The sequence below is a fragment of the Lacerta agilis genome, chromosome 13 (genome assembly GCF_009819535.1).
Source record: "Lacerta agilis isolate rLacAgi1 chromosome 13, rLacAgi1.pri, whole genome shotgun sequence".
Classification (NCBI taxonomy): Eukaryota; Metazoa; Chordata; class Lepidosauria; order Squamata; family Lacertidae; genus Lacerta; species Lacerta agilis.
This window is the reverse complement of record NC_046324.1, coordinates 13,092,531-13,107,446: the sequence shown is the minus strand read 5'-3', so window position 1 is coordinate 13,107,446 and position 14,916 is coordinate 13,092,531. Positions and strand designations below refer to the sequence as shown.

Sequence of the window (14,916 nt, the reverse complement as noted above, 5' to 3'; positions counted from 1 at the left end):
TTAACCTAAATTCTGTGTCCTTGTCTCTTTATTTCTCCTGGGGGTGTCTTGGGGTGTCTTGAAGCGCAAATGAGTTCCAGCTGAAAAAAAAGCCCTGGATTTAAGAGCTGAATTATACATCCAGAAATATCACAGAATACAGTTCCCCCTGGACTGTATTGCTTCTGGCTACAGTTGGGGAGAATTGTATAATTGAATGCACCACCTTCTTGACAATTATTTAACTGTGGATATTATTATTATTTTTCATTTCATTTCTATATTGCATTGCATTTTAAAAAGCAGTTTACAACCAACATTAAAACAGCAAATAAAACAATTCAGAATAAAACATTACTAAAGAAAGTCGAATATTAAGTATACATTTAAATTCAATTAACATCCATTCAAACATAATTAACAGGAAACGAAAATATTATCCTAAACATTTTTTAAAACAAAACAACAAAAACAACAACAACACTACAGAGGAGGTCAGTTGCAGAATGCACATTTAGCAGAGCCAAGTTACCAATTATCTTAAACATTTCAAAAGAAAGCATTACTAAGTGAAGTCAAATATAAAAGGCACATTTGAAACAGCATAGCTAGCAAGAGAAAAAATATATTCTCATAAGCATAGAACATACCTGCCGCTGCAGCTGCAAATCCTGCCAATGGTGGTTCATGGCGGGGGCTGTGGATGCTCATGTTCAACGAGCTGGGCCTGCACAAAAAGATAACCAAGATGGTCTCTGACCTCTTCAGCAGCCTCAGCTTTTGTAGCTGGAGTCAGTCAGGGCCCTGCCCTCCCAGGCCAGGTAGGAAAAGACCTGCAAGGCATGGACAAGTCTTCCAGGACTCACAGCCAACTTTGATGAGCAGAAGGACTTTCCAGGAAAAGCCATCCTTGGATACTACAACCATGGTATCCCATGCAAGGACTGCTATCAACTCAGGGAGATGGGTTACAGTTTCTGGGCTATGGGACCAGGAGAAGCTCAGGCTGTGAGAACTACATATGAATCCTCTTTTCATGTATGTGTGAGACAGTTAAGGGTCGAGACAGGAGGGTTATGTGGGTTGTGACCTGGAAACCAAGTGCAAATGTACAGAGCCCACCCTTGATCTTCACACTAACTCCACCCCCGTAAAATGCAGGAACAGGCAGAAATCGTATCAAACCAAATCATTCCACTATTGCTTTATTGTATGTGGTTTTGTTGGTACCTGCTCAGGCTTAAAAAAAAAATGCTATGCGCTGTATTAAAACTGTTGAGAATTCCCATATTTCGTTTTTTTTCCTTACAAATTGCAACAGGGAAAAAAGCTCCTACCCTGATTACTAAGAATATGGTGGAGTCGATGAAGGATGGCTCCGTGATTGTAGATCTTGCAGCTGAGGCTGGTGGCAATGTGGAAACCACCCAACCTGGAGAGCTTCACATTCACAAGGTTTGTAGAGGGCCTCTTTGGGGCACTTTGTCCCCCTCTTGATTAATGAGGTGCCTTGCTTTGTTACATATGGATCCTACCCTTCTTCCATGGTGTCCACAGCATTGTACCTTGGGTTCTCAGGTGGCCCCACATCCAGATACAGGCTAAGACCAGATCTTCTTGACCATATTAGATACTTTCAAGGGTCCCTGCTCCTTCAAGAATATAGCTAGGGGAAACTAGAATTGTACTACTGATCTTCCAAGGAAATAAGTTGGCCCTGGGCAAAAAAATTTTCCTCCTTCCCACTGAAACTATTTTGGTCATATTGATCCATCTAGCACAGTACAGTTTCCTTCAACTGCTCTCCAAGATCAGAAGTCAGCTGAGATCCTTTTAACTGGATGTGCTGGCACCTTTGACATGCAAATCCAGCGAAGTACCACTGAACTACAGGCCCTTGCCCATTACCTAAGTCACGCTTGCATTTTATGGTGGGGTGGGGAACCTGGGGCCTTCCCAATGTTGCTGGACTCCAACTTCCGTTATCCTTGAACCTCTTCATCTTTGGCAATCATTCGTAGCCGAGTAAGATTGTCTTCTATGAACACAGTCTTAACAGTGAGTCCGTAAGTGAGTGGTGAGGCCAATTCTGGATCCACATGTCCTTCCACAGTGGGGACATAGGTTTCCGGGTGGGAGTTGATAATGGTGAGGGTTTGTCAAGCGTGCCTTACTCTTAGCACATTTCTCCCTTTCATCCTGAGTTCGAGCATCTCCAAAGCCCATGACACCATTGGAAAAGGCTGTTCTCTAATTGGAGCATTTGCAGGCTAGTGTTTCCCAGTTGTTGGTGTTTATACTACATTTTTAAAGATTTGCCTTGAGAGAGTTTTTAACCCTCTTTTGTTGACCACCAGCATTACACTTTCCATTTTGAAGTTCGGAATAGAGTAGTTGCTTTGGAAGACGATAGTAATGACCATGCTGGCTGGGGCTTATGGGGGCTCCACCCCTATGGCAAATGACTTTCTTCTTTCACCTTCCATCTCATCACATTTTGAATATTACCCGTATAAGGTGATTGGGCATCTTCTCTCTCTTTTTGTTCTTAAAAAAATGCTTCCCATACCATTGTCCATTACAGTAAGGCTAAATGGCATTTCTTATACTGTAGAGTCTTCAAAAACTGGATGGAGAAGTGGTGGGGTGGGTTTATGTTTGTGTGTGTGTGTGTGTGTGTGTAAATAAAATAAATATATTGTATCCACCCTCCATCCTAGGAAATGCAGTGGTTTTCTAGTGATTTATTACTTACCTCTTTACCAGTGTTGTGTAGAGCCGCTAGGAGTTGCTAGGGCTTCATTATAGGGGAGGAACATAGAGTCCATTGTTGGTTCTAAAGCCCTGTAATATTTACCAAGGTGAACAATGGAGTGAGTGACTTAAGTGCAGCAAAATGCTTCAGTGGTGTGTCTAGGGATGAGGGTGGAGGAATTTGATTCAGTTTAAAAGTGAACTTACCTAATTTGCCCTTTCCAAAACAGTGTGCAAACTGAAACACAACCAACCTTTGAAATTCACATGTTTTTTTCTGATTTTTTCAGTGCGGTTCTCCAGTGAAACCATGTATACAAACAATGCATATGCTTGGATAAGTTGTGCATAAAAATGCATGAAAATAATGTGCAGAATACATTATAGTAAGGAAAAATGCCCTTCAGAAATGTGTATATTGCATAAAATGTGTGTGTTTTAATGAGGACTCCCTTTTTTAAAAGTGGTGTTGAATCCAACTAGGTCCCACTCAGAACAGACCCACTGAAGATGTAGGGTCAAGTCAGTCATGTCCATTAATTTAAATAGGTCTACTCTGAGTAGGACTAGCATTGGAAACAACCTATCCATGAGAGTGCACTGCTCTTCAGAGGACCACATGTTCACAGTGACCCATAATTAATAGGCATACATTCCCTTCTTCCATGTCTGGCTGCCAATCCAAACCAGGCAAGCAGAACCATGAAGGGCTAAGGATACCAATCAATATCCAGATTTTCAAACCAAAACAAGGTATTTCATGGGTGGAGGATTTGCAGCACAAGTATGTACCCAGCCCAGCCTACAATGTATGGGCATTTATTTCACAGTACCGTACCCAACATAACTGGTGTTTCGCTAGTGAATAAAAGGCTCTGAACCCACTATGCACTTAAAGTCAAAACTTGCACACTCCTTAAAAAAACAACCCAGAATCAGAATGTTCAGGTTTTCTTTTTCATTTCTTTTCTTTTTGAAACAACGGCAAGGGGATAGTTACGATATTTTCTCACTAAATGTATTTGCTTACAAATTTCTCAGGACTAATTGGAGTGCAATTAATCTGCAAAGTACATCTTGCAACCATGATAGCATCAGGCGACTAAGAGGTGTTTTCAAACCTTTAAAATGCATTTTGCTTCTTCATTCTTGAAATAAGCACCATATGACTGTATAGCTCATTCCCCGAATGGCCTCCCAGCTTGTTCAGTCATTGGCTCCTGGTCAAAAGTAAAGCCATTCCTTTCCCCTAAGCATCAACACAAGCCGTTCGTTTTAGAAAGGAGAAACCACTTAACTTGTAAAATGAAGTGTCGGAAAATCCACAGACATGTGCGAGGTTTGATTTAAACCATTCAAGAAGGCATTTGGGCATATAAGTGGCAGATAGATAGATAGATAGATAGATAGATAGATAGATAGATAGATTAGATAGATTTGATGTTGGTTCTGAAAGGTGCACCAGGTCTGGGCAAACGGCATGAGGAAAGTTTCAAGACAATGCACGAAAAACGCTTTTGGAAAAATAATAATGTTTGTTTGTTTCGTTTCCCCCAGGGCGTGGTGCATATTGGTTACACGGACTTGCCAAGTCGCATGGCCACTCAGGCCAGTAGCCTTTATTCAAACAACATCTTGAAGTTATTAAAAGCTATTTCTCCCGACAAAGAATACTTTTACTTTGAGCCAAAGGATGATTTTGATTATGGGACTATTGATCATGTAATTAGAGGGACTATGGTAATGAAGGTGAGATTCTCCCTTCCCTTCCCCCTCCCAAAATACTTCAATTAACAGTTTAACAAATGCATGCAGCAACCCAGTGAAACCCAGACTCTTAAAGAATAAAGGGGGCGTATGCAAATACATTTAATGGAACACAAGATAAAGATAATTTAAGAGTTGTCACTGCTGATTCTTTACTTAAGGCATGAGTCTGGTTTTGCACCTGCAAGAGCAGCCAATATTGAACCCTCCAAGTGTGGCTGCGCTACAGCCCCCATCAGACCCAGCCTGCAGCGCCAGTGATCTAGGATGATGAGAGTTGTAGTTTAACAACATTCTGTAGAGCACCACTTTGGGACCCAGGTTGTGCTGTGGTCTAAACCACTGAGGCTCTTGGGCTTGCCGATCAGAAGGTTGGTGGTTCAAATCCCCACAACGGGGTGAGCTCCTGTTGCTCTGTCCCAGCTCCTGCCAGCCTAGCAGTTTGAAAGCACACTAATGCAAGTAGATAAATAGGTACCACTGTGGTGGGAAGGTAAATGGCGTTGTTTCCATGCGCTCTGGTTTCCGTCACGGTGTCCCATTGCGCCAGAAGTGTTTTAGTCATGCTGGCCACATGACCTGGAAAGCTGTCTGTGGACAAACGCCGGCTTCCTCTGCCTAAAAGCGAGGTGAGCACTGCAACCCCTGTGCAACAGAGATTTCACCTGTTATCTTGTGACTGTATCCTAATGAGAAACTTTCCCTGCTACAGGAAGGGAAAAAAATATTTCCTGCACCTCTGCCCAAAACCGTACCACCTGCTGCCCCAGCTAAGCAAAAAACTGTCCTGGAACTAGAAGCAGAAAAACAAGCTTCCATCTCGCCATTTAGAAAGACCATGACGTCAGCAGGAGTTTATACGACAGGTATTTCATCTTTAAAAAATTGTATATGCCGCATTCCCTACACATGTCGAGGAAAGTAGCATTGCACCTGCCTTTTCTACCAGCTGTGGGTTACAGCTGTAACATCAGGAACTGGATATAATATTTGCACTGGATTTGCATCTGTAGGCCCAAAGCAGAGGGCAATTTCCCAGATTTTATGTGATTTTAATGTGTGCCAGCCTCACCATTAAGCTGAGTGTAGCAGTCGGCTTCAGGCAGCTGACTTTGGTTGGCATGCAGCGACAGCAAATTATTCATTGATTTATTATTATCATTAGTTGTTTTAGTGCTAGGGAAGGGAAGAGGGGATTGGGTAGTATGTACCTTGACTGTGGGATGCCATTTGCTTTCCCCCCCTCCCCAACACGGCAGCAGTATTTCTTGGTCTGGTCCTCCTGATAGCAACTCATGCACATGTAAAAGTTGCACAGGGCAGACACCTTAATCCCAGAGTGAATTTACTAAACAGCAGGGGTGGGCAGCAGCATGGAGTTTTGCTGCGTAGATAAATAGGTACCACTCCGGCGGGAAGGTAAACAGCTTTTCCGTGTGCTGCTCTAGTTCGCCAGAAGCGGCTTTGTCATGCTGACCACATGACCCGGAAGCTGTACGCCGGCTCCCTCGGTCAGTAATGCGAGATGAGCGCCGCAACCCCAGAGTTGGACACGACTGGACCCAATGGTCAGGGGTCCCTTTACCTTTTTATGGGGACAGTGTGGGGACTAAAGTTTTCCTCGGACTGGGATTTGTCAGGCTGCATATGTAGCTCTGTACGTTTTCCAGTTTCCTCCATAGGGAGGAAAAAACCCACACATTGATGAGCATAGAAAAGTAATGTGTTAAGGAGACGAGTGCTTCCTTCTTCCTGGGATGTGCAGGGACTATTTTAACGGACAGCATTCAGATGTGCAACTCGCTGCTTACTGTGGTTACAGGCCCCAAAAAGCTTCACCATTTTGTCGTAAGTTATGCAACCCCAGTTCTTCTTTGCCCTGAATAACCGGACTATTCACTTAGAATTGGAAAGCAGACAATTGGTTGGTTGGCCAGGTCAGGTTTCCATCATCAGCAAAGGATAAAACAGACAGAGAAGGTCAACACGGTTTCTCTCATCAGGTAATGTTGAAGAGCCTGTGTGGTCTGCTGCATATTTTAACCATTTTCAGATGTTCCAATAGAAACTTTTCTTACGAAGCGAGAAAATAAGTCAATGGAGAAATTAGTGCCATATTTTTTTTTTGCTCATCTGGGTGCTCTATCATTTGATGACTAGTTCAAACAAAATACTTTGCATCTCAAAATATTTGATTTGTTGGCATTTCCGTGCCTGGATGCCAAAGTCTTCTGGAACAGGCAACTTGGCGAAGTGAACTCTATCCCAGGCAGGTCTGGCAAAAGCAGAGAATGCAGGTTATGCCTATAAAACCCTATCTCAGAAGGCTGCTCCTGCCCCCCATTCTTATTGTTGTCAAGGTCAATATGTCAATGAATATGGGTGTGGGCTGATGATCTGGGTTTATTTGAAAGAAAAACGCATTTTTGATTTGGTGCCTTTCTGTTTAGGCCTAACAACGGTTTTAGGGCTGGGCCTCATTTCACCTAATGCCGCTTTTACGCAAATGGTTACCACCTTTGGGCTTGCTGGAATCGTTGGCTACCATACTGTTTGGGGTGTGACGCCTGCTCTTCACTCACCCCTCATGTCAGTAACTAATGCAATTTCTGGTAAGTCTTGACTCTTGTACATTTTGCTTTGTTTCATGTGGTGATTGCCATAGAGCAGGCTCACTTATTAAAAAAAAAAATTCAGAATGAATGCACTTATTCAGATTTGAGGAATGGCCGTCCATGGTGGATTGGCTTCCATATTTTCTCTCGTTGTTGGGAAATTACTTAATACAAAGATACCCAAAGACTGCTCATTGGTTGATGTTATCAAATGCAGCCATCATTTGGGGAGACCCAACCAGATGGCAGGGGTATAAATAATGTATTGTTGTTGTTGTTGTTGTTGTTGTTGTTGTTTGTTGAACATTGTAATGTAGGATTTCATCAGAAGCTATAGGACTTGATTATCCATGTATTACGTCAATCTAAGTGGCCAATCCAAGTGTGGATTAATCTTTCTGTGGAAAGCCAGCAATGTCCATCAGGTGAAGGACACATGTTCTAAATGCTCTTTGAAAACAGTTCCTGCTTCTTCCGCATAGCAGCACATACTGAAGACCTTTTTCCCCTCCCATTCTGCCTTAAGATCTGCAACTGAGGCCCTACTCATGAGTGTGATAGGGCCTTCTCTGCAGTAGCACCCCATCTCTGGAATGACCATCCACACCTTGGAAATGCACCTAGCACTGACATTGCTGACATTTGTCACCATGCATCTCTTTGCTCAGGCCATTGGAAAAGGAATGAGAACTGTAAAAAGCCACTCAGCTTTCTGCTAGTTGATCGTGTGTATTTTAATCATGTTTTATGACGTTTTGACACGGTTTTTGTTTTACAGGTTTGTTGTTTTATTGCTGTATTCCAACCTGGGTCCAGTTGGTAAAGGGCAAGTTAGAACTACCATCCACCCACCCACCCAATATCAACCACAGGGTTCTTTGACATTGCTGAGGGACAGTTTTATATAGCCAGCAAGTTTTCCCTGGACTGTGCTATTTCAGATTGCAGAGTGAAAGGATTGAATGCCCTTTTCCAAATGAAGAAGAACAAGACTCCCTTCGCAGAGAAAACTAGCACACCAGAAAGATTCGTGTGAAGCATTCTTCCAGCTAGTTTTCTAGCAGAAAGTTTTTTTTCACATTTGTGGTCAAGCATTCAAATATGTCATCCCTCACCTGCAGATTTATGGCAAGCGGTCATGGAAAAATGCTGCCATTTGATATTAGACTTGTCTTTTTACTTTGACATAGCAATCTCCTTATGGTCCAGAAACTGAACTTGGCGTGGAAGCCAGTGCAGGTGGTGTTGAATCTGATCCTACTTTGGGATAGTAACTTGGCAATCTTTGCCGTTTTATTTCTCTGTAAGAAGCCAGCCCTTGATAAGCAATTTCTGATAATAATTAACAATGGGCAGTGTGGATTTAGCAATTTCTGTAGCTCGACAAGCTCTGACGTCCTTGCACTGTCAGTAGAAGCTTCTGTCCCTGCCCTTGAAGTGGGGTTTTTTTTTTTAGTCTGCTTGCTCAGAAGATGAGCAGAATGATGTTGACATTTTGAATAATCACCATATTCAACCACAACAGGAAACATCTGCTGTACAATTCAAAGATTTTGAAAAAAAGTTTACTAATTACACATTCCTTAGTTATGTTATAAAGTCTAAACCTGTTCTGTTTTTCTTTTAGGACTTACTGCTGTTGGCGGTTTGGTGCTGATGGGGGGCTCATATTTTCCTTCCAGTGTACCACAGACATTAGCTTTGCTGGCTGCATTTGTTTCATCTGTCAATATCGCAGGTACAAATTTACTAATGTACATAATATTTTTTATTTTTTTATTTATACCCCACCCGTGTGGCTGGGATTTACTAGCCACTCTGGCGGCTCCCAACAGAATATTAAAAACATCAAACATTAAAAACTTCCCTAACCAGGGCTGCCTTCAGATGTCTTCTGATGGTGGGTGGGCGGGCGCCACCACCAAGAAGACCCTCTGCCTGGTTCCCTGTAACCTCACTTCTTGCAGTGAGGGAACCGCCAGAAGGCCCTCAGAGCTGGACCTCAGTGTCCGGGCTGAACAATGGGGGTGAAGACGCTCCTTCAGGGATACTGGGCCGAGGCCGTTTAGGGCTTTAAAGGTCAGCACCAACACTTTGAATCAGAAACGTACTGGGAGCCAATGCCCATCTGGGCTGACTTGCAAGAAGCTACCATCTGTGGGATTATGACTGAACGCCTCTAAGTCAGAATCCCCCCTAAATACGAGAGACATTATATACACTTTGTAAACCAAGAAAATCTTCAATAAAAAAAAAAGAAAAAAAGAAATACCCCATCTGCATTCACCTCCCAGAGCAAGACGACTTGAGTAGAGAGAAGGCTGTGAAGAGAAGGCTGTCACCACTCTCAGTCAATAATTCAAAACCTACTCATTTAACAGCTCTCAAGACTGCTCCCAAATAGACGCTTGCCCCTTCCCCTGAGTGGGTGGCTGTTGTGGATCCTTGCGCTCAGTCACCATCCCCGGGCAGCTGGAATACACTTTAGTGAATTCCCCATGCTCCCTGGCTAGAGTTCCCGCCAGCTCCTGCACTTTAAATTGGCCAGTGAGAGACCTGCTTTGGAGGGTGTGTGTCATGGAGCCAAGCATGGTTCGGGAAGAGAGCGTAGAAGAAAGAGCAGGGAGAGAAAGTTGGAAAACAGACAGTCAGGGGGAGGAGGCTGCATATAGAGAGCAAGGGCCAATAATCACAACAGATACGTCCTCGTCAAACAGCCCCCCTTTGCAGACATCGCCGGAAGAAAGAGAAAGCACTTACTTCAGTAATAGACAGGGGGAGGAGAGCCAGAGGGGAAGAAAGAGATATACACGGCATTTCAGAGCGACCCGGAAATTCTTATGTTGGAAAGCTCGCAAAGAAGACAGTAGTTATATATTTGCCGCAAGGAGAGCAGACATGATTATCACAGTGTGCCTCGCTGGTTGAAAGGGCATTGGCTGCCAATGAGGCATACTAGGCAGAATCACCTTCGGCCGTCAGTGCAGTTGGCGGAAGGGCTCTACCTACTTATTTAACAGCTCTCAGTACTGCCCCCTTTTTTCTGCCTGAAGCAAAGCAGAAAAAGTTACCCACACAAAAAGCTGCAGAACACCCAGTTATTTTGACACCTGAGGTAGAGGATCCCACCAGCACCTGCCCCCCTCCTTGGCAGTAAAAATGTAATAATAATAAGTTAAATGACTTAAAATTTGATGCAGTCTTAGTCCTTAATCTGGGTAACTTTATCACAGCTAGGGATGGAGGAGAAATCCAGTTCATATTTCAACATGAAGCTACCCACTTTCTGAAACTATCAGAACTGAAACTCAGCCAGCCTTCAAAATTTGCCCTTCCCTGAATTTTGCAATGTAGTTTTTCAGCCAAGAAAGATATACAAAAATGTATACACTAGGGTAAAGTGTGCATCAGAATGCATATATTAATGAAAATTTCATACAAGAATGCATTATATTGTTAAAAACTGCTTTGCAAAAGTGAGTATATTAGACAAAATGTGTATTAGGAGAAATGTACATTAAGATGCTAATGAATTTTCATGAGAGCTTTTTTTTAAAAAAAAAAAATGAAAACTGATGTGGAAATGTAGTGAATTGAATTTAAGACTGGAAAATTAAGAAACAGAGGAAAATGAAATATTGGCCTTTAACTGTTTCTTCGTTTTCATTCTAAAAATCCATGTTCCTTTTTCCCCAACAGGTGGCTTCTTAATTACCCAGCGAATGCTGGATATGTTTAAACGACCAACAGATCCACCAGAATATAATTATCTTTATCTCCTCCCTGGAGGTGTGTTTGTTGGAGGATATGGTGCGTCTCTTCTCAGTGGACAGAGCATTGAGCAGGTCAGAAATCATTTCTAATTTTTTACCATCCGTTTGCATAGATGGTCTTAGCAGAGATGGCAAGCAAGCCAAATCAGTACATATGAGCTACTCTTAAGCAAAGCCAGATCTAGATTAAGGGGATGAGAAGCATGCACTACATATTGTAGCAACATAAATATACCATAAAGTCATCAAAGAAATTAACCAAAATTAAATTAATAAATGCATTGAAATCAAAGGGGAAATCTTCACACACTAATCATTCACTACAGTCATTTTTTCAAACAAATATTTTTCTTTTCCTGGTTTTGACAGTGGTGACATCTACGATGTCTTACCTCTAAGGGGCTCAGGGTGGCATTAATAGTAGTAGTAGTAGTAGTAGTAGTAGTAATATATAACACCGGTCCTGAAAGGCCTACATTGGCTTCCAGTACGTTTCCGAGCACAATTCAAAGTGTTGGTGCTGACTTTGAAAACCCTCAACGGCCTCGGCCCAGTATACCTGAATGAGTGTCTCCAACCCCATCATTCCGCCTGGACACTGAGGTCCAGCGCTGAGGGCCTTCTGGCGGTTCCCTCCCAGCGAGAAGTGAGGTTACAGGGAACCAGACAGAGGACCTTCTTGGTAGTGGCGCGCACCCTGTGGAACACCCTCCCATCAGATGTCAAGGAAATAAACAACTATCTGACTTTTAGAAGACATCTGAAGGCAGCCCTGTTTAGGGAATATTTTAATGTTTGATTCTGTTTTTAATATTCTGTCGGGAGCCACCCATAGTTGCAGCCAAAACCCAGCCAGATGGGTGGGGCATTAATATTTATACCCCTCCCATCTGGCTGGGTTTTCCCATCCAGATGCTCCCAATAGAATATTTAAAAACATCAAAAATTTAAAAATTCCCTAACCAGGGCTGCCTTCAGATGTCTTCTAAAAGTCAGATAGTTGTTTATTTCCTTGACATCTGATGGGAGGGCATTCCATAGGGCGGGTGCCACCACCGAGAAGGCTCTCTGCCTGGTTTTCCCTCTCCCCTGTCTGTACAATGTGGTCCCAGAGGAACAAGAACAGAAAAAATAAACATGGTGTCAGTTTTCAGCCTGCGTTTTCATTTACTTTAAACAAGAATGGGGGCAGATGGGGTGATATGTTTTATTTTTTGGATTGCCTTACGTTCAAAACGAAGCAGGTGAACAAAATCATATTTGAAAAGAAATCTGACAAATGCTTTGGAACATTGGTCACACTACAGGTATAAAACATTGGCTTTTTTACCAACAGCTGTATAGGGGGAATACATTATTTCATAATGGTTAAGAAAATACCTGTACACTTTCATACCTGTTGCTTAGATTATGTGGGGTGGTCCAAAATAGAGCTGTTTAATAAAAAGTATTTTCTTTTATTAAATCTCCAGAAGTGTCTACTGAGCCAAAGCTTAATTGTAGACTACAACAGATGTTGGCAAATTATTTTCAAGATTCAGAGCAGCGAATTGGCATGCAGCCTTTTCCAAAAGTGCATTGTACCTTTCAACAAATACTGGGGAGAAATGTTCAGAATTGAATCTACACTTTACAGCAATATTCTACTGCCAAATTAATATATATCTTATGAATTATCTTACTTCATATGTATCCTGCTCTTCCTCTAAAGAGGTCAGTGCAGAATCCGTAGCAGATTTAAAGATGTTTTGAAAACAAATACTAGGAAAGATCAAGGGAACAGAAAGAATAGAAATAGAAATATTGTTGGATCCTATTTGAATTTTGGGGGTATACTTAGGTGGATCATAAAAAAGAAAAACAGTTAATATATTATTTAATGATAGCAGCAAAGGTGGCCTGGCACTGGAAAAACAGGAATTTACCAACAGCAAGAGACTGGGAGTCAAAATGCTGGACTTAAACTCAATCTGCAAGATTAAGTTAAATCTGCAAATTAACCAAATTGGAGACAATAGAATAAAAGCAGATTTTAACTGCATTAAATTAATGAATAATTCTATTAAACATATTATTAAACTAAAAGTACAGTTGGTTACAAAAGTAAGTTAAAATTGGGCAGTATGAAGATATCAGAGGTGTTGTGTTTTGTACTATTTCATACTGTATAGTTTGATCAGAAAATTTAAAAATCAACATCTTAATCTCTATATACCAAAAGATAAAACATTGACATTGCAGAATCATAAATTGTAGAATCGAAAAGGGTCAACTCATTGCATTGCAAGAATCACAGTTTATAGTTATCATTATTGTTCTTAGACTTCTTAGATGCTTGTTATCCAAAGGTCTCAAAGCAATTTACAGCACATTTGAAAACATAAGCATAAATACATTATACCTTTAAAAAAAAAAGTACGGTATACATCAGTTATTTATTTTAGCTTTTCCTTTTAGGGAGAAGAATGACATATGCTGTACACTATGAGCTAGTCATCTGTTTTTATGATGACACAAAAAACACCTTTCATATTTCTGGAAATGCAGGCAGAATAAAAGGAATCTGTGTTAGCTTTGGTTAAATAAGGGTGGAATGACTAGATTATTCTAATTGGGTTCTGCTGTGTGACTTTAATGAACATTGTTGGGGAACGGGAAATTTGGTAACACTTTTTTTTTTCTTCCCTGAAGATTACATTGAACATTTGTGATTAGGGGGGCGGGGGCGGGGAATAGCATATGCTTTTCAAACATAAGGAGAACACCACATGTTCTATATAAATGCATTGTCATACAGGGATTTCAAAGCATTTTGGTGTATCAAAACACTAAAAAAAAATCAAAGTGAGAGGAAAATCTGACGGAATGATCTCACAAAGCTGGCATCTTTAAAATGTGTTTGAACTAGTGATCTGTAACTCTTCCACACATAAGAACAATGGCTGAAACTTAAAATAAGAAAAACTTGGCATAGAAGAAACTGAATAAATCTAGCAAGGAAGTTTATACCAATAAACCATAATCTTGAGCTACTCAGTTCTTCCCTTGTTATACACCTCTGGAAGAATGTGATAAGAGCTAAGGGTTGTATTCAATGCCAGTCCTACTCAGTGAAGAGCCACGAGGAGGATATGGAGTTAATGGGGGATATGGCCATGTTCTATCACAGTCAGAGGCAGAATGCCTTCAGTTGGTGGGAATTGTGAGAGGCTGTCACACCAGGGTCCTGCTGGCAAACTTCCCAAAGATTGGGCTCTTTGAGATGAGTATGGTGGACCACGTGGCCTTTTGGCCTGACCTAGCAAAGTTCTCCTGTTCTCATTTCTCTGGAAATAATAATAATAATAATAATAATAATAATAATAATAATTATTATTATTATTATTATTATTATTATTATTATTATTATTATTATTATTTATACCCCACCTATCTGGCTGGGTTTCCCCAGCCACTCTGCACAGCTCCCAACAGAATATTAAAAACACGATAAAACATCAAACATTAAAAACTTCCTTATACAGGGCTGCCTTCAGGTGTCTTCTAAAAGTTGGATAGTTCTTTATCTCCTTGACACCTGATGGGAGGGTGTTCCACAAGGGAGGGTGCCACTACCGAGAAAGCCCTCTGCCTGGTTCCCTGTAACCTCACTTCTCGCAGTGAGGGAACCGCCAGAAGGCCCTCGGAGCTGGACCTCAGGGTCCGGGCAGAACGATGGGGGGTGGAGACGCTTCTTCAGGGATACTTGGCTGAGGCCGTTCAGGGCTTTAAAGGTCAGCACCAACACTTTGAATTGTGCTCGGAAATGTACTGGGAGCCAATGTAGGTCTTTCAGGACCGGTGTCATATGGTCTTGGCAGCCACTCCCAATCACCAGTCTGGCTGTTGCATTCTGGATTAGTTGCAGTTTCCGGGTCACCTTCAAAGGTAGCCCCACATAGAGGACATTGCAGTAGTCCAAGCGGGAGATAACTATAGCATGCACCACTCTGGAGAGACAGTCTGCAGGCAGGTAGGGTCTCAGCCTG

At 41.8% G+C, this 14,916-nt stretch overlaps 1 protein-coding gene across 1 annotated transcript in view; it reads left to right on the top strand.

The window, feature by feature from the left end:
* The window catches only part of LOC117056520 (NAD(P) transhydrogenase, mitochondrial-like), a 63,474-nt gene that overhangs the window by 28,567 nt on the left and 19,991 nt on the right, over positions 1-14,916 (top strand). Inside the window, exons 8-13 of the mRNA XM_033166972.1 lie at positions 1,301-1,434; positions 4,291-4,482; positions 5,213-5,366; positions 6,951-7,112; positions 8,743-8,853; positions 10,815-10,960. Coding sequence (XP_033022863.1) covers positions 1,301-1,434; positions 4,291-4,482; positions 5,213-5,366; positions 6,951-7,112; positions 8,743-8,853; positions 10,815-10,960 — 899 coding nt within the window. The remainder of the gene's footprint in view (positions 1-1,300; positions 1,435-4,290; positions 4,483-5,212; positions 5,367-6,950; positions 7,113-8,742; positions 8,854-10,814; positions 10,961-14,916) is intronic.